This window comes from Lutjanus erythropterus, chromosome 18, assembly GCF_056507025.1.
Source record: "Lutjanus erythropterus isolate fLutEry1 chromosome 18, fLutEry1.hap2, whole genome shotgun sequence".
Lineage (NCBI taxonomy): Eukaryota > Metazoa > Chordata > Actinopteri > Lutjaniformes > Lutjanidae > Lutjanus > Lutjanus erythropterus.
This window is the reverse complement of record NC_139334.1, coordinates 11568675-11587826: the sequence shown is the minus strand read 5'-3', so window position 1 is coordinate 11587826 and position 19152 is coordinate 11568675. Positions and strand designations below refer to the sequence as shown.

Sequence of the window (19152 nt, the reverse complement as noted above, 5' to 3'; positions counted from 1 at the left end):
TTGCCCACATGTATCTTTAGAGTGAGTAAATCATCCCTCTCCTGAGTGCGATTAGTGCCAGGTAGCCTCCTCCTGACAAACACAAACAAGGGACCAACAATAGACCATGGAAACTGTCTCATGCCGCTATGCAAAAATGAGCTCACTGAGAAAAGTAGCCTGTAAGCTGAGCAGTCGACTCCTCTCAGCAGTGTGCGCTGAGAAATCCCAAGAGCCGGGTTGGTAATAAACACACCGTCACAATCAGCAGGTGTTAATGGAACAGAAAGATGGGTAGAAGGATGTGCAAGGCAGCAGTTAGCCACATCGTCTGGCCCCTGCTGCGAGCTCCGCCTGGTTTCATTACACAACGCTGTGTCAATACACTAATCATATGCTCTGTCACAAGGCAATCAGTGCTTAACGTGCTAGTCAGCTGAACACATGGCTCTAAATCCATTACTCCAACCCCCCGTAATACCCTGACACACACACATATACACATAATGATATGCACACATGCACACACACACATCATCCGGTCAGAGTTTGACCCTTGACTCTCCCTGTCTCCCTGTGACTGTATAGTCAGTCTAATTGCCATTTAGTCATTACTGACCCCGAGGTCATCTTTGTTTCAGGTTTCCACAATTACCAGAGACAGGAAGCAGGATAAAAGAGCAATTTACAACTGGAATTTCAGAAATGATTTAAAGGATGCATTCTTTGTAGGATCAAAGACTATTTTCTGAAAATAGATGCATCACAAGATAATATTCATGGCTGGACTTCTATGGGAAAATTCTCCCATGGGCAGCAGCACCAAGTAAAGGCAGATATATATGTTTATAAATGAGCAATTTGTTCCCTTGACTTAATAACTACATCCTTCCAATCAATAATTTGCTCCCTCTAATTTATATCCTAACTTTAAAGGAGATAAAGGAAAAAGGAACATGTAATATATTTACTGTACTACATCATGAAGACATTAAGGAAACATGCCAGGGTGAAATACTGGCTTCTCTGACAACAACACTATAGCCAGCATGTTTTCCTCCTTTTATTCGCTTTACACGGAGCTAAAATTGCTAAATGAGTGTCTGTTTATGAGTCGTAATAAATCAGATCAATAATCTTTCAGAAGGAGTAGATATTTTTAACAGTGAAATTAAGCAATATGTTGGCCGAGTCTGTCAGGCAGTCACTGAACTTTCTGAGTATTTGCAGAGCAGTGGGTTTTGGAGCAACAGGCTGAGCCTTACATCGACAGACGACTGACAGAGTTACAAACGGCTGATCAGCTTACAGTGGAGGACTCTTCATCGCTTGTCCAGTAAAATGTTGCACTTGTTTTCAATGTTTTGAATTTGGACAGCAGTCATGTGAGATCTTCATCAGCAATGGAGGTTGCTGAACAATGAAGACAACAACTCTCATGCTGCTTCATGAGACTCTTTGTTTGGTGATTTTATGTAAAACAATACAATTGGATTGTGATTACTTGGAAAGCGTTATTTTATGTTCATGTTGTCTTTTGATTTCTGCTTTAGCATTTCAAAATAGAGAAAACAGATTGCAATTTAGATAATGATCATAATTAAATAGATCATTATATTATTTTTTGGCCAGATCACCCACCTGTACTTCACATCATTATCAAACTACATCAAAATAACTCAATTATTTGTTTCTATCGGTGTTAACCCGTCATTAACACAATGGGTACCTATACCACTGAGTAATCCAAAACAATCATGTGACAGTATATGAACAGTTTTACTCTGTTTTGAAGAAATTAAGGTATTTGGCAGCATGATTAAGTAATTGAGGGTCATAAATATTTTTTCCTGACTGGACACATTACTTATTTGTGCACAGAAATTGCCAAAAATGTGACTCTGACCTGCTGGTCTCTAGTTATCAAATCAACATTTCTACTAAAATGATTTTTCAACTCAGTAGACATCTTAAATGAAACAAATTAAATGCTTTTTTCAACCAGTTGAACGGTTGACTTAGTTTTGCAATGAAAAATGAATGAATCGCTTTTGTTCTCTTCTTTCCTCTCAGCAGCAGAATAGCTGGAGCCGCTAGACTCTAGCTAATTGCATTCTAATTAAAATTTCATCTCTGAGTGGAACGGTGTTAGTGAATGTCAGACAAGTGTCTAAGGAGCCTTCTCCACTCCATTGGGGTAGAAACTGCTGTTTGGTTATTCCGCTCCTGCATCCCGGGCTCTCAGGATTTACACATGCATCCCACTAATTGTATCTTTCGAGAACAAAAAGGAATACTAATCAGATGTGAGTTTTCAATCAAGTCTAAAACGTGAAGGACACTCCTTTCATTGCTTTTTGTTGTTTATTTAAATGCAAGCGCCTCCAGGGGTGCAAGAAAACATGAAAATCTGTTGATTGATTCAATTCGTTTTGACTTTCCAGGACTTACGTTTCAATCAGCAGTGATATGCAAACAGATAAAACAAAGACAACAACAAGATGATGATGATGATGATCATATTCCTGTTGCAGGCAACAGCTGCAGTGGGGCAGGAAAAGGGTGTGAGCTTCAAATCAAGCTCAGTGTATCTCTGCCACTTTTCTGTATCTGCAGAATGCGATGCTGTTTAAAGCTGGCCCATCTTCATTGTATTTCTCTGGGCCAAGTAAAACACCACATTCTTGGCAGCAAATTATCACTGGGATGAAATGAAAGGTGGAACTCTTTACAGTACTTCCACCTACACCCCTTCTGCCCCATCAGGACCTGCTACAGGGGAAATAACAAGTCCACCTCCCTCTTTTTTTCCCTGTACTTAGCCCACATTTACTGGCTAGACTCCGTTCACTGCTGTGCTACTCTTTTTGAGCTCAGCTCCAAAGAAAACATGAGAACTAATAAATCAGTGTCAGGAATTAACCCTGTCTAGCAAAGAGGGCCACACCTCGCTGTTGTTCAGGACTACTGCACTTGTGACGGGAAGCGGCACGCACAGGAAGTTGCATATTTAGTGGAGGATCTGGAATGTCCCTTTTGCCAAAGGAGAGGCTTCATGGTCCCACTCATATACTCTGTGAAAGCTGGCAAGAGAAACTCAATTTGGGGTGCTTGGAGAAAAGCTAAGCTCCACAGATCCCCCATGGGTTTCCTGTCACACTCCACAAGTCCCTTCGCCTCCCGTGGTGCGGAGCTTCAATGGTCCTATGCATCATTCTTAGCCAGCTCCCCTTTCGCCAACATTCATTATGGCATAGCACTCCTCAGAGAGTAGAGGCAGGCAATGTATGCACTGACCAGCCTGCCAGGGAATCTATCAATGACAATATAGCACATTGCACCAGCCATCCACCCGCCTGGAGAGGGTGAAGTACTCTCCGGGGCAACAACAACACCAGCGCCAAGCAATGCTGAAAAAGCCTCCCTCAGCCTGAGATACACGGGGACCAAAAAGGTTTCTCAAAATACAAAAAAACATCCTGCAAAGCCGCAAAATTTGAAGAGCTGTTTTAAGTAGGGTTGTATCAAAACATGGTGACAATATGTTCCTATACAACTAGTATCTTTCAGACTGAGTCACAACACAGATTTCGGTGCCTCATTTTGGTGCCATTTACACCCCTTTTCCACCAAGGTTACTGGAGGGCTGGTTCAGAGCCAGTGCCTAATCTCCAACCAGTTTCTTGCATTTTGACTACCAGAGAAGTGACTCTAAAGCAAGAAAACTGGTTCGAAAGTGGCACTTGTCTGGTCTAAAAGAAAGAACCTCTAACGTAATGGGCTGCTGATTATCATGATCAACAAGTAAAGTAAGTAAAATTTTGTGACTGCCATTAAAAAAAAAACGAAAAGTCTGCCTAATCCAAAGAAGAAGAAAAAGAAAAACCGGAGCCTCAATATGGATGTGAAACGGAACCAGCCGAAGCGCTCCTCACCATTGTGGTGATAGATAACCTGGAGCCGAGGCTGGGAGCGTTTCTGACAAGGTGAAGCTGACCATGAGACCCGAGCTAGTTGCTCTTTAGCACAGAGAAAGTAAGACATCTCACTTCTTCTTTGAATAAAGCAGACACACTGTTTATAATTAATGTTCGTTTTGACAGTTATTTATATATTTTTTTGTAGTAAAACTGAACAGATATTTCATCAGTTTCTTCATTTTGTCCAGTTAGCCAGGCTGAATGCAGTGTGCAGACTAAAAACAGCTTCTTCCTTTGATGCGTTAAATTGTATTGTAAAGTGTAATGTAATTTTCTTTTTGTTGAAATTAATTTTATAAAGTTGATGTAAACAATTTTGTTTCAGGAACCGGTACTGTCAATCTTTTTTTAAAATTATACTGAGCCCTACCAAACCCTGGTTTTACGTTAAAGAAACAAAACAAAGAATAAAAAAAAAACAAAAAAAACATGAAATGCCTCAGGACAATACTTGGCTTTAACCTAAGCCCCTTCGTGAGACGCTCCCTCGTCATATCAAATTATGTAACTCTATTTATCCATTCATGGGCATTGGTGCCTGTAACCAAAGGTTCATTTAGTCCCATGATGGTGCGTATCCCAAGGCAATGCTATAATTCAACCATGGCAAGAACAACATCTCCATGGAATAGGTGCCCCACATGGAAGTTGACACCGTGAACCACGACCTTCATCAGGCGAGTCTGTGCATATCGCCTCTTCATATACACCTACACACACACTCACAGGAGCCTGAATGCATGCAGGTGTGTGCGCACAAACACTAAACACTTCATTTAACACCACAACAGCTCAATCTAATCTCTCTAGCTTTTGACACACTCAACCGTAGTGCAATCTGACAGGACGGGGGAGGCGCTTACCTAATGAAGAAGGAGGCTGCTGCAGATGAGGAGGGAGAGGGGGAGGAGGTGGATGTGTTGGCGACGGGTGCTGGGAGTCCCGGTTGGCTGGAGCTCCTCAGTCGGCAGGGCGTCAGGGTGCTGCTGCTGGTGGTGCAGGTGGTCATGGTGGTGGCGACTGGGGCCTCTAAGGCCGTGACATCCCTGTCTGCTTCTCCTATCAAACCCTGGGCCTGTTGACACACAGATACAGAGATAAGACCACAACCATCACTTATAAGTTTTACTGCTCCTGCCCACCTTCCTTCCACTCCATTACTCCCCCTGTGCCACAGATGGACAGACAGCTGCTGCAGCCAGCTCCGCTTAGCAGGAGTCAGCAGTATCCAGAGCAGAGAGTTCCCCACAGAACAGCAAGGATGCTGCACCATCCATTGATTCTGGCAACACTCTTGAGGTTGCTCTGGCTGTAGCCTGCTGTAATTAAGTGATAACCCACATTTAATTAGTAATTAAATCACAAGCGATTTTCTTCACCCCGCTCCCGATTATATCTATACCTCCATGGCTAATTTGGCACTTTACGCATCATCAGCAATGAGGAAACGTGTCACGGTGCAGGTTGACTTATACTTTCACTATCGAAGAGCAAGTTTCAAAGGGAGTAAACAATCAACAACAGTGTGAGAAATGAGGTTTACGAGGTACTGAAACTGTGCCAACATGAGCACACCCTGTTCTGGCAGCTCTGGAACTGAAGAGAAGTAAAGTGAGGTGAGCTGCATCTGTTTCTCAGCCAACTAATGCCAAAGCTAGACTGGCTATACCACCTGTATGTCTTCTTATTTATTACATATTTGCTGCACCAGGTCAACAATAAACAGCTATAGCAGTTTCATGATCTTGCTTTAGTCTTATATTCTTTGTACTATGTTTGTTGTTATGCACCGACACACCACAGCAAATGTATTATGTGTGTATGTAAATGTGAAAACCTACTTGGCAATAAAACCGATTCTGATTCATCAACACTGCAGCTAGATAAAAACAAACAAGTGTCAACCAGACTTTCATTAGAGTTCCCATGAAACGCTTACATGTTTCAAGTTAAAACGGTCCATGGATGTGGGAAGAAGAGCTTACTCTTCCCGGACTGAATGCTCACAGCAAAAACACCAAGACCGGGATGGAAACAGCTTCTGAGACCAACAGAGGCCAGTATGACAACAGGGACCAGCCCACAGCACCGAGGTGGGTTCTCTTGCTGGCTTTGGCTTCCAGCACCCCATTCCATCAGGAAAGTCTGTAAATGACTTTGGTGCTGTACTTTGGTGCTCCGTTGGTCTCGGAGGCTATTTGTCCTGGTGACTGGCTGTGTTCACTGGGAGGCTGCTAAGGCTAATTATGTAGCAGGCTAATGGCGGCTAACAGTTACATTAAGCTATTTTAGCAACAAGTAAACTGCTAAAGCTATCTTGTCATCAAGAAACCCCTTGAGAGTTGAAGCTGAGCAGCTGGAGGATATCAGAGTGGAAACTAGAAAATATCTTCTCCATAAAATATGAGTTTCACCAAAATCAGAAAATAAAGATATAAAGCTGTGCTTTTGTACAGTAAGGCTCGACTCCCAGAAACACTCCATTGGATGTATTCTCCTTCCATGCTCTGGTGGCGTTATAAGCGAGAAAGCGTTTCATTGGACGCAAATCTAGTGTATGCCCCCCGAGTGCAGGATGAGTCATCAACATTTGTAATCATTTTTCAGGTAAAGATCAACTCTGAAATACCATTAAAATACCTGAGGATATCTACAAAATGACTGTACAAAACTGCTTTGTGTAGTTTTTAACAATACACAAAGTAAAATGAATGTCGCTGAAAAGGTTTTAGAGTTACAGAATAGAAACCATGCACTAAGCATTCTAGCCTCGTGTTGACGCTAAAACTGTTGTAGCTTGGTGGAGATGGAGCATAAAGGTTCAGCTGGAGCTCTGCAGCCTGCAGTGGTTCACTGATTGCTCATAGTCCAACTGAAGTACTGCAGAGAGCTAATTATACAAGCCAAAAGCTAACTCCAAGACTACACTTCAGCTGGAGTCACCATACTGACAAAAGGTTAATCCCTGCCGGAGCCGCTAGTTTATCCTGCAAGACAATGATCAATAGCAGCTGACAAGAACCGGTTCTGTGGCTTTCCAGCGTCGGAAATTAAATAAATAAAGGCCAAAGTTTTCCTAAAAACATTTATAACACTGACACATGAACATTGTGTAATCAGCAACGACCTTGAATGCAGCACAACACAGCGCTGCAGCCTCAGTGCTATTTGACAGGATATGTATTATAAACACAGTTCAGGCCCTCTGCATATTTACCACCTCAGTGTTTGCCCTAGATTCATGTTTGGCAACTAAAATAACATCCTTTACAATCTTTTTTGGAGAGTGTATGGCCCTTCCATTATCTGCCATTTGTCAACACAGGCTGACAGCTGCACTATTTATATGCCAAGCCTGACATGTGAACACTATACATCAGGAACTGAAGACATATTTACATTCTGACATTCACATGAGAGGCTCGGCCATTGCTCTGCTGAGTGCTGCCCCTCTTAGCTTTACATGCAGTACAATGTGGTGCTATAATAAAGCATGTGTGCATTATCTTCTCCCACAAAAGCTTCACTGACCATTTGTCAAACAGCAGACCTGCAGTGCATGTACACTGTTAAAAAAGTTAGTTAATGTCCAGGCTGCCATAAAAATTTAACTTTTGTAATGTTCAAAACAAACTTGTTTTGGTCAAATGCCCACTGTAAAAATTTGCTTGCACTTGAGAAAACACATTGCTTAAGATATTTAATTGAGAATTGAAAAACTCTTCAGTCACACTAACAAACAGAAACAAATTTGCTTTCACTTTATATTTTCTCAGTTTGTGAAGTCAGTTCTTCATTTCACACAGAATTCAGAGCTTCAGCTGCTCCTGTTGGAGCTACTTTGTCTCAACATTGTCTCAAAGACAACATGTGAAACTGCTTCCAGTGAATTTATTACATTCCAAGTGTAAGGGGTAAGGGTATCATGACGATTCGTCTTGATTTATGAGTTTAAACTCTTTATTTTGCACTGATTGGCTTTGCCATTATTAGAATATCGAATCTTGTTTTGTAAAGATTGTTAGCTTCAAGTCTACATGGTATCAAGTGTGATATAACAGCCGATAGGCTAAGCTGTGTCATCTTTAAGTGTTGTTGTTTTTCTTCAAGCAGTTAAGACTGGAAGGAAAAAAATCCTAAAGGAATCTGCAATTCTGCCTTCAATCCAATTTTTAATATTGGAAGCTTATTTCAATCAATTTTCAAAAAGAGTAGCTGATTCTACTAAATTTCTGTGTGATTTTTTTTTTACAGTGTACTTCATTAATTCCCACTTCTTTTGCGAAATCCTTCCTCCTTTTGAGCTTGTTATCAGAGTTACGAATCACTTGTTCGCCTTGTTTTAGAGTTCTGGTTTTGCTCTCTTGAGACTTCATCATTGAGGTTAAGTCAGATATCACGCTGTGCCGTGTGAAGTTATGGCTCGAGAAGAACACCATGAACGAACTCAAATGAGCCACATGCAGATCCTCACACAGATGCCAGAGCAGAAAGCCTCACACCATGCTGGTGTCGGTGACAGGTTGGGATCTCTGCGCATACCAGGGAAGTAGACCCATTACACTTTGGCACGAAAGACTAGACCACTTCACATGCAGCCGTACAGGAAGCTGATGTGTATAGCAACACATCAGATCTGTCACTGATTGAATCAGGGGAGCTTTAAATCAAGTGGCAGCAAATTTCAGGAACATACAAGTACAGCTGGGCATACGTGGCGTTACATATAGACATATAGGTGCACACACATTTGAGCACATCACAGTGCCTATCAAGGAGAATTCCCCTTGGAGACTGGAGCCCCTCGGCCATGCAGCTCTCTGCAGCCTTGGACCTGGACTGGCCCTGATTCTGGCTGAAAAGTACAATCTATCCCCTGGTCAGGTAATTAGGCCGTGTCAGTGAAGCCTTGTGTGCTCGGCCGTTTGCACCAAGAGTCAGTAATGAGCTGGCCTTCCACCCTTTAACCCCCAGCCCTCGCTGATCCCTTTGCCACCAGAAAGAAAGGGAAGAAAAGGGAGGAAGGGGGAAGACACAAAGCGAGATTTGAACATAATGAAGAGAGTGAAGAAGAGAATTAAAGTACAGAAGAAGAGTTTGGGGAAGTGCTTCCTGTGAAGCGAGCAGGGTAGGGCGGCAACCTATCAGCACAGCAGTCCATCTTGTCCTCAGCCGCTGAGAGTAGCAGGACTCCCCTGTGACCTCTGATCCCAGCGGTCAACAGACGATTACTGCTGAACTGAAATAGGCCCTGTGTTAATCTGACTGTTGTGCTTGGCTGGTCTCTGTAACCAACAGAAACCAACTGAGGTGAGAATCGACTTCTAACTATACTGGAGTCCAACCACTGTAAAAAAAAATAAAAAAATAAAAAAAAATCATACAGGAATTTAGAAGAATCACCTAATCTCAAGTTTTATTTATTCAGTTAATTAAACTTTTCCTAGTACTTACTTTCAGAACACCTAAGAATTTACAAACACTATTTCTTTATGTTCGAGAGAAAGGAGACACCTCTACAGCAGATAAATCTCCAAAACTCTGCAACTCACACTGAAAAAAATCAAGATGGATATTTTGGGGTGAACTGTCCCTTGAAAGTTTAAGGTAGGCCAGACACTAACATTTTGAAAGTTAAAACTGTTTATTTTTACAGTGTACCATGTGAGAAAGGGACTTAAGAAGAATATTCTGATGTTCATTTAACAGTCTATAAGCAAATACCAACACCTAACTGTTAATTTTTAATTTTTTCCTAATTTGTAGAGACGTAGAGAGAAGGGAATTTTCCTTCCCTTTCCTTCCTGTATCCTTTTCTTCTCTTATCCTCCTCGCTGCCTGTGGCACACTGCCATACAAACCCAGCTGCACCAAAGAAGCAGCAGCCAAGATCATCTGCTGGGCTTCAAATTGGTGGCAGCGGAGCAGACCATGGCAGCAGGCAACCAGTGGGCCAATAACGGAAACCCACGTGGGTCAAGAGCACTTAGTCTTTGTAGATTAGCGCACATGTGGCTGTGGGTTTTGTGGAGCAAAGGGAGAATCACAGATTTGGGTCAATCAGTTTTTTGTTTTGAATAGAGGCATAACACTACATGCAATGTGGTTTTCTTGATTGCCTTAAAGGGATAGTTAGAATATTTTCACACTTTAAGTCAGGCAGCCTTTTCCGATGGGAAAGCCACTGTTATACAAGCCAAATCTCGCTCTCTCCAAACCAACCAAACTTCATAGGAAAAAAACAGCCATTTTACCTCACCACATGTGTTGCTGGTCTTTAATTGCCTCAATTGGCTAGTTTGTTAATGTTATTCTGTGTCTGGTGTTTTAAAAGGATAGTGCAGATTCACCAGGCACATAATAACATAAACTAACTAGCTGCTGACAAGCAACTTCTGTGTTCTGCGAGGTAAAATTTCGTATATAGTGTTTGGTTGGTTTGGAGAGAGTGACATTTGGCTTCTATAACAGTGGTTTCCCGTCAGAAAAGGCTGTTTGATGGCACAGTAGAGCTGTGAAAATATTAGAAATATAGTGTAAAATTGAGCTGATATTCATTTTTTAGGTTAGTTTAGTTTTTTAAGTGGCGTTGTTGCCAACCTTGTCCACTGCAGTACATTGCTTAGCTTCTAGGCTGATGTTCCTCACTGCTTCTCTAAGCCAGGGGTATGATGATGTACCCAGTGCAACTTAAAATAATCCAAACTATCACTTTAAGCAGTTGTGAATTTGGATTTTATCTAAATTGGGGTTTTGCTTCAGTTTCTAGACCTGCAAAAGACTGCCTCAGAAAAGTGCATGTGGATGCCATTTGCAAAATCCAAGGCAGCTCCACTCATATGAACCAATGTCAGCCAATTACAAAGAGGGAGCCAGATAGTTTCAATTCCAATGACCGCAAACATCATTCCAGATGTTAACCAGAGCCTTTTCCCAAAAGGGAGATTCAAGGTGCCCGATAATGGGCTGTGTGTGGGAGCGCCCCAGGCTCCCTGGTTAACACACTCTGAAGGATTTCAGTCTGACACACACACACACACACGCACACAGACACACACAAAGTCCATCGATGCTTCTTTGTCTGAACAACACTGCACACTCTCCCCACAAAAAAAACCAAGAGGGAATAATGGATTGAATCTTGTGCCTTTCGGCATGGAGTAACTCTCAAACCTCGGGAGCGTGTGTGTGTTTTTGTCATTCTGAAGGATCTGGTTTTAATGAAAGAAACCAGCTTGAGAAAATAACAACCATTTCTGCTGTAACCTCATGTCCTGAAGGGACATTTCTCTCTGTCCAATGAGGGCCCCAGCCTCAGCTATGTGGCATTGAGCAACTCATCGCAGCTCCAAGGGCCGCTAATTGCTTTTAGACACATAGATGGAGAACACAAGTCTGCCTCTCCCCTCTGTGCCAGGCTGTTTGATTTGCCCTGGATTGCGTACATGCAGTTAAAAGCTTTTGATGGCCTCCCATAAACCATCTCTAAAGGCACTTGTTGACATTAAAGGGAGGAGTGAAAATCTGTCTTCAATTGCCAAGCAGAAAGGAAGGAACAACACTGCCAAGACCCATAACAGACTGTGGTTATCAACACAGCTAGAGCAGAAATCTACAGTTTATATATCTGATGGGAAATATTAACGTGCAAGGAATAGATGATGTTGACGCTGTTTGGTCTGCACACGGGGTCTACCTGGTGAAGAATGTCACAGTGGTTTGTAAATGAGGTCTGACACCAGATGTCCCCATCAATACACATCAGCAAGAGGACACCTTCATATCAGCAGCTAGAAACACGCTCCAAGATGCTAGAAATCCCTGCAGCACTTTCTTGCAGTAAACCTTATGTAAGAACACAAACTGCCTGAATGAGCAAATAAATAACTTAACGTCGTAAACAAGGTACAGCATGATGAATCCCATGACACCAAGGGCAAAACTCAAGACCTTTATGAGTCTCTCCGACATCAAACAAAGCACAGACTAATGCTTATCCAACATGAGAGAAGAGTTATGGTGAGGCTGTGGGGTGGTCATTTGAAATGCCCTTGAGGAGGAGGTCAGCCGATTAGTGTTGCAATGACCTCCGACCTCAGATCACTCAGGCTCCATGACTACTGAGGAATGAGAGGTCAGCACTCCTGCAGAGCTCGGACTCACAGATCCTCCGCAGGGCTTCATCTCTACTAAAGGTCTGAAATGTAACATTTGTAGTGACAAGACTTAACATGACGAGACATTTCAATAAAAGGTTTTTTCAAACTATTTCACAGCTATTTTTCGTTGATTAAGGTTGATTATTTGGAATATTCATTATGATTTTTCCTCATGATTAAACTGCCCAGAATGTTTAATTTATTTAGAATGGTCTTATGGTCCTTATGGCCAAGTAGTTTGACCTAAGCCTGTTTACCCCTGACATTAACATGCGTCTTGGGTGATCTGATCACAAGTGGACAGCTCGATGTACGTCGTTTCACACGTGGCAGTAGAATGCGTCTCCACATGCATCTTGAATGACCACTTGTGACATCTATTACTTTGACTATTAGTTCCTTTTTTCAGATCAGCACCACACTAAAACTCCTGTATCAGCCCAGCCTCATGTTTTCCTGCACTATAAGCAGCAAAGCTGCATGGTGTGCTGGGATTTTATAATTGAAGAATGAACACTTTTACTCTTTCTGACTGTGTGGAAATGTTCTGACATTACAGATTATGAAGGAAGGCATTAATGTCAGAGTCAGACAAAGTAAAAGTGTGCGTCCTGCTTTACAAAATCCCAGAGTACTACAGAGTGTCTCTCCTGTCTGCTCTTCACAGCAACACAATATTTTTTACAAGGAAAGAAATAATTTAATGTTTTGTACTTGGTGCCGAATTTATCAGAACGTATAAATGATTAAGAATTAGCAGAAGGGGCCTTTTATTAAGTTCCACCTTACTCAACAAACTCTCAAGATTGCATGATTTTTTATGGGAGTTTGCACTGAACATTTTCATTGTGCACTCAGTACATTGACATACTTATTGTTCACATATACAGAACAAATATCTGTAAACACATTCATTAAAAATACTGCAGTATTTATACAGTTCCCACTTATTTGCATTTGTATTTTTTTACCTTAAAATCTACATTTTTCTATTCTATTTTAAGTTACATTTTACTCATTTGAATATATAAATGTATATTTCATACAATCCTAATCACATTTATTCAGTTTATGTGCTTTTTGTGGCTTTTATTTCACACATGTAAACATGTTTCACATGCCAATAAAGCCTTTTTGAATTACTGAATTATTGATGCCAGGTGTAAGCAGGAAATTAATAGCTAGCTCATTCTACTTTTGCACAATTTTAAAGTTTCTCTGTATCAAAATGCATGAAATGTGACGAAAATAGGAGACATGAAAGACATACCGGTTTAGGCTGAGGGACAAAGTTGTTGACCCTGGAGATGCTCCACATGCCCTCGAGGTACTGCTGTGCCTGAATGGTGACAGAGCTCACAGATCCACTGAGCTGCCCTCCTGCCACCGTCACCTGGACGCTCGCCTTAGGCCCTGAGGAGACAGAGGGGCTCTGCGACCAGCCTGGCACCCTGTGCCGCTCCCCCAGGGGCAGGACAGAGTGGGCAGCCGACTGGCCTTTGGGCAGCTGTTTTGCATGGACACTGGAGGACGACATAGTGAATCTTGCAGGCTGCGGTAGAAAGGACGTAGTGGGTAGGGCTGCCATGTCTGAGCTGAAGGTGAGGATGGGAGCGTGGAGTGTCTGCAAGGCCTCCTGCCTCAGTTGGTGGAGAGGGGTGGAGCACACCTGGCAACAGCTGACACCAGCGTCATGGCTCCCAGGTGTTTGGAGCTGTTCGAAGAGGAAGGTTGCATATCCAGGGTCCTGCAGAGCAAACACACACAAGAGAGAGGCTTGAACTCCATGCACAATATGCCCACACACAATGATGTAAGTTGATCTCAAGCATATCTCACTATCTGTTCTTTTGAAAGGATTTCCTGGATGTTGTTCACATTTTCCAGGCGCGTCAGTGGTCTGCTAGCAGTGTGGTCCCCAACCGTCCTCAGGGACCATCACTCGCTTATTTAACCACTTCCTTGGTTGTTTGTTTAGACTGAGATGTTTCGTCTGCATGCAACTTAAGACCGCTGATCAGGTTGACCAGGCATGTGCTCATTTCACAGAGACCAAACGAGCCAAATGTGAGGAGAAGATGCTAAAATAAGGCTCAGAGAGATTAGTTAAAGATCCCACAGAGACATTCCTCCCAGAAAACAAGTGAAATTTTATTTATTTTGTGAAGCTTTAGAAACAAGAAAAGATTTCAGCTTATTGCTGCTTTTAGAGACGGTGTCCAGTGGAGTTTTGTCCTTTCACTCCATCTCTAAGAAGGCTCCCTAGGGTGTCCATCTCTGCTTGGACGAAATGACAAAAGAAAACAACAGCTGAGGAGACTCTTGCGCCCAAAGCCATACATTAACATATGATAAGTGCCTCAGCATGAAAACATATGATAAGCCACCAAATGTGAAAATAAATACGTCCTCCAGGAAGCTGGAGGCATGCAGTGAACTATGCAAATCCTAAGCAAGGGCAGAACATAACTTTCTCTTTGTTTTAGGGAAAATAAACATTAACACAAACACTTCCACACGCAAACACACACACAGCACAGTCTCTTAAGAGGCATAAAGGGGCACTGCGCTTCTGCCCAGTGGAGTCGTGGCCTAAGACATCAGCCCACAGCCCATACATAAATGTTTATGAGGCCTTTGCTCCGTGGAACCTCCGAGGTGATCAGGAGGAGTGAGGCGGCGGGGAAACAACAATCCTCTGCCTTAATGCAGTGCCACTTAATACAGCTAACCCAACAGACCCAGAGAGCACAGAGGCCGGCAGAGGGACCCTAAATCTCCTCCCATCATGAAGGCAGCTCAATACAAGGACTTTACATGACCTCTCTCTGCAAACACACACTGAGTTACCAGTGTGATCACACAACCTTCATACACTAGAACCTTTTATAAAGGTTTCACTTGGAACTTGGTTATGCCTAGAACCATCTATGAAAGATTTCACCCAGAATCTCCTTTGAGAGCTTCTAAAGACAATCCTTCTGTGGTGGAATGGTTCCACCCAGAACCTTTTTTCTAAAGACAACCCTTTTATATTCCCTTTGTATAATCCTTTTATATATTATGTTCCTTTTTATATTCCAAGGGTTTTATCTAGAACCCAATCAGGGGGATCTGCCAAGAAACCTTTTCTATTCCAACAGTTTAATCTAAAGCCTCCTGCAGGGGTTCTATGAAGAACCCTTTTCTGTTCCAAGGGTTTTACCTAAAACCCACTCAGGGGGTCCGACCAAAAACCTTTTTACATTCCAACTGTTTTATCTAGAGGGAACCCTTTTATATTCCAAGGGTTTTGTCTAGAACCCAGCCACATGAGAACCCTTTTAAATAATGGTGGAAAGAACCCTTGACGAAAGAGTTTAAAGATTTCATTAATCCTTGAAGAATTCTTTCTTCCAAAAGGGTTGTTCGCAAGACAAACAGTTCTTAATGGAACCCTTGACAAACCCTTTCTTAAAAAAAGGCTCTTTAGAAGCAGATAGCTTTGAGTAGAACCTCAGGCCTTCAGGAAGAACTCTTATTTTTAACAGTCTCATATTATTCATATTATCTGTGGATTCCTCATCTTCTCAAATATGGACAGAAAACAGTGAATAATACTGAATTACACCCTGCTGGATAACCATAATCTCCACATGATGACTTCACTTAAAGGACAGTCATGCAAAGAACTGGCCTGATGTTCACTGAGTGCTTCTGGTTAATGATTTACTATATTGGCTACTGACTTTACACATGGGCAGGCACAGACAGGATGTGAGCACAACTGAGAAATACACTCAGGATGTAGAAAATCCCATAAATCTCATGGCGAATGAGAAACTGTGATGGACTGACGACTGGCTAATGGTACCGTAGATCAAGTGCAGTATGGTATCAAGTGAATGTTGATGCTGGACTGTATCCCAGTGAGGAATGGATTTAAATGTAAGAAGCTTATAATAGAAATATGATGCTATGATAGTGCTTTAAAAAAACATATACTGACACGTGAACTATCTCTACTGTGGGATATTTATGCACAGGACAGGACAGTTCCTCTGAAGAATGAAGATGAAACGGTCTATAACAAATTGGAGTGAAATGCGAGCTAAAGAAAACACCTCTGGCTGCTATTTTCACAGTCTGGTCTGGCTTCATGTACATGCTTCCTAGACAGGAAATTGAGGCGAAGTCATAACCAGCCAACTCCGCCCTTCCATCACCCCTCACCCTTTACCCTCCGACCACCCCCTTTACCCACCTCAGGGCACTGGTAGATGGAAGAAATCAATTTCCCTCTCTCTCTCCATGCATTGTTAGGTGTTGATTTAGGAGAGCTAATAAAAAGACACACAAAGCTGAGCCCATCTGCTATTCAGTTAGGATTCTGGAGGTTAGAGAGCGGGCTTCTCCTGTAAAGCTGTCTGTAAGCTTTATGCCCACTGGAGTGAATAAAGGGTCAGGGCCACCAGGCTTATGAGGCTGACGGTGTTGATGATGAGGATGATGATGATGTTGGGGATTGCGGAGGAGAATGATGTGGGTATAGATGAAACTGAAGGCCAAAGAATCCATTTTTATAAGGTGGTACACATCACTCACAGAGAGATGCTGGACACAAACCTATGTAAATTTAACACAATAAAGCTTTGCTGAACAGTCACCATGAAGTCACAAGCTTTAAAGAGTAACTTTAGAATTTTTCAACCCCATGTTCCCATGTTTTTGTGTCAAAGCGAGTAACAGGAACAACGATTTTTGAATCTCATCCACTCTAGAGCGAGAGTGTTGCAGCCGTCACCTGGAAAAAATGGGCTGAAATGTAATCATTTTGCAGCAATTACACACCATCAAAGTTAAGTCCACTTAAAGTGCTTGCTTTTGCCACAGACAGGCTCAGATTGTTATTGTTAAGTGTCTGACTACAGAGATTGACCTTTTTTAAGATGTGCTTTGATTAACCCGAAACAGCTGTTTCACTCACCAAACCAACCAGGTTCCATTTACAGCACTGGAATTTTGAAAGTCATTGAAATCTTCACTCAGACAAAATAAAACTCACCATAAATGCCTGTGCTTGTCTTTCCACTATTCCAACAATCACCAACTTTGGTTTGGTCTAAATAAACACTTAATTTACTATGTTAGATGTGAAAATATTGGTAGAGGAGATCAGGGAAGCAGTGGATAGAAACAGCGTGAAAAAACAGATTATTTTCCAATTTACTTTGGTCAAGGGTTTATTTCAACCAAACCAGAGCTGGTGATTGTTGGAGCAGTGAAAAGACAAGCCAAGATGGTTTGGTGAGTTCTATTTTCTTTCTGTCAAGTGTGAATGACAGTTTTGCTAAGGGAGTCTGACTAGTTTGGGAACAGCGAGAAAATAGCTGTTTTTGGTTAAACTAAGACATCGTACTCTTTAAAAAAGGTCTCTCTCTGCAGCGCCCATTTCCATAATACTGTCAAACATTTCTAACAACAATATGAACCTGTTGGTGGCCAAAATAAGTATTTTAGTGGACTCTGACAGTGTGCAGTTGCACGTGCTCTGTAAAAAAAAGAAAAAGAAAAAAAAGACGGAGAGAAAGTTGGGAAAAGCAACTGTCTTTACGAGTTTTAAGTCAAACTCATACTGGGTTTGAAATAAAAAAAAAGTTATACAAATAATCTTTTGTTGAGATAATTAACTTTTCTTCTTTATGTAAACTTGAGTTTTGGTAACTCAGAAAATTCTGTATTTAAAAAAAAACTATTCACAGTTAAGTAACTGATTTGACATTATGTGGGTGCTTGACAATTAAATGGCTGCAATTGAAAACATTAACTTATTCACCATTATTGACTTTCATTCTATCTTCAACAGACTGAAATACTTTTTTATGTCTAAAACTAAAAGATTCAAGTTCTTTATTTTAAGAACTTTTTTGGAGTGGCATTGTAGCTTACTTTCTCTTCTGACAGCTACACTGCTCTCCCTAAATACTGGACCAATTTCAAAAATTGTTGTTCCCATTAGTCCCACAAAAATGTGGGAAAATAGAGTCTGGGTTTAAGAATACCAATGTTACCCTGTAATAGTTTAATCTTATGTTTGTGCTAGAACATTAAAGCTAACTGCTTGAAAGCTTGTTCATAAGCATAAAGTGGAAAACCTAGCATGTGATGCATGAGCACACCCGGCGCCTGCAGCCATATTGTTTCTTTTATCATCCATATGATCTATTACTGACAGGTGCAAGTGGGTGTGAAGAGTAGCACTGCTTGAGAGAAGTATGTAATGTGCAGCACCAACACAATCCAAATGTTCAAAGCATTCCCGACAGCGAAGAGGCGTGGAGCTACTTCAGGGCTCTGACTCCTCGGCCATTGTTCTGTACAAGTGGGAGACGGTTTTGGTTTTCAACCTGAGGTCTGTCCACAGAGAGAGTCAAACTGCACGGGTGAGGATGAGAGGACAGAGGGAGAAAGAGAGGTGGGAGGAGGAGGCAGGCCGGGGTTGTGGCCCTTGCCTGGAGGCTTGTGGGTGGTTGTGTTGGTTTACTGCCTGTCAGCACTGATCTTTATTAAACTCTGGGGACAAATGCAGTCAGATGCTATGGCCTTATTATGGAAAGGAGGTGTGCCAAGCGCACTAGGGAGAGAAAGGCCTGCCTGTGGAATGAGCCCTTCACGGCCCTTAGAGACCTAAGTTTGTCTCTGTCCCTCACACTAACTGTGATGAAAACCACAGCAGCAGGAGAGACAGCCACCCAACTAACTGACTGTCTCTCTAGCTTGATGGAGAGTGTCATCACAGACAGCCCATGCCCAGAGGCTGATGGAAACAAGCTCAGCCGTAACCACTTATGGATGAGGGGACAGGTAGAAAGATGTGCATGATTTCTCTCCCATGTCTCCTTTGGGCGCCAACGGAGCCGGGCAAAGATCCACATCAGATTTTTCCCTCAAATCACACCTCATTTACCTCATCTCATCAGGACACCTTTCTCTAACCAGACAAAGTGTAACTGCCATGTGACTGTTTCTGCATTCATCATGTGATGTGAGCACCA

General features: G+C 42.1%; 1 protein-coding gene across 3 annotated transcripts in view; it reads right to left on the bottom strand.

The window, feature by feature from the left end:
• kif26ab (kinesin family member 26Ab) overlaps nt 1-19152 on the bottom strand; it is a 98136-nt gene that overhangs the window by 43401 nt on the left and 35583 nt on the right. For all 3 annotated transcript variants that reach the window (XM_084741860.1, XM_084741861.1, XM_084741862.1), the window contains 2 exons: nt 13389-13865; nt 4823-5034 (listed from right to left, as the gene is read on the bottom strand). In XM_084741860.1, coding sequence (XP_084597986.1) covers nt 4823-5034; nt 13389-13865 — 689 coding nt within the window. The remainder of the gene's footprint in view (nt 1-4822; nt 5035-13388; nt 13866-19152) is intronic.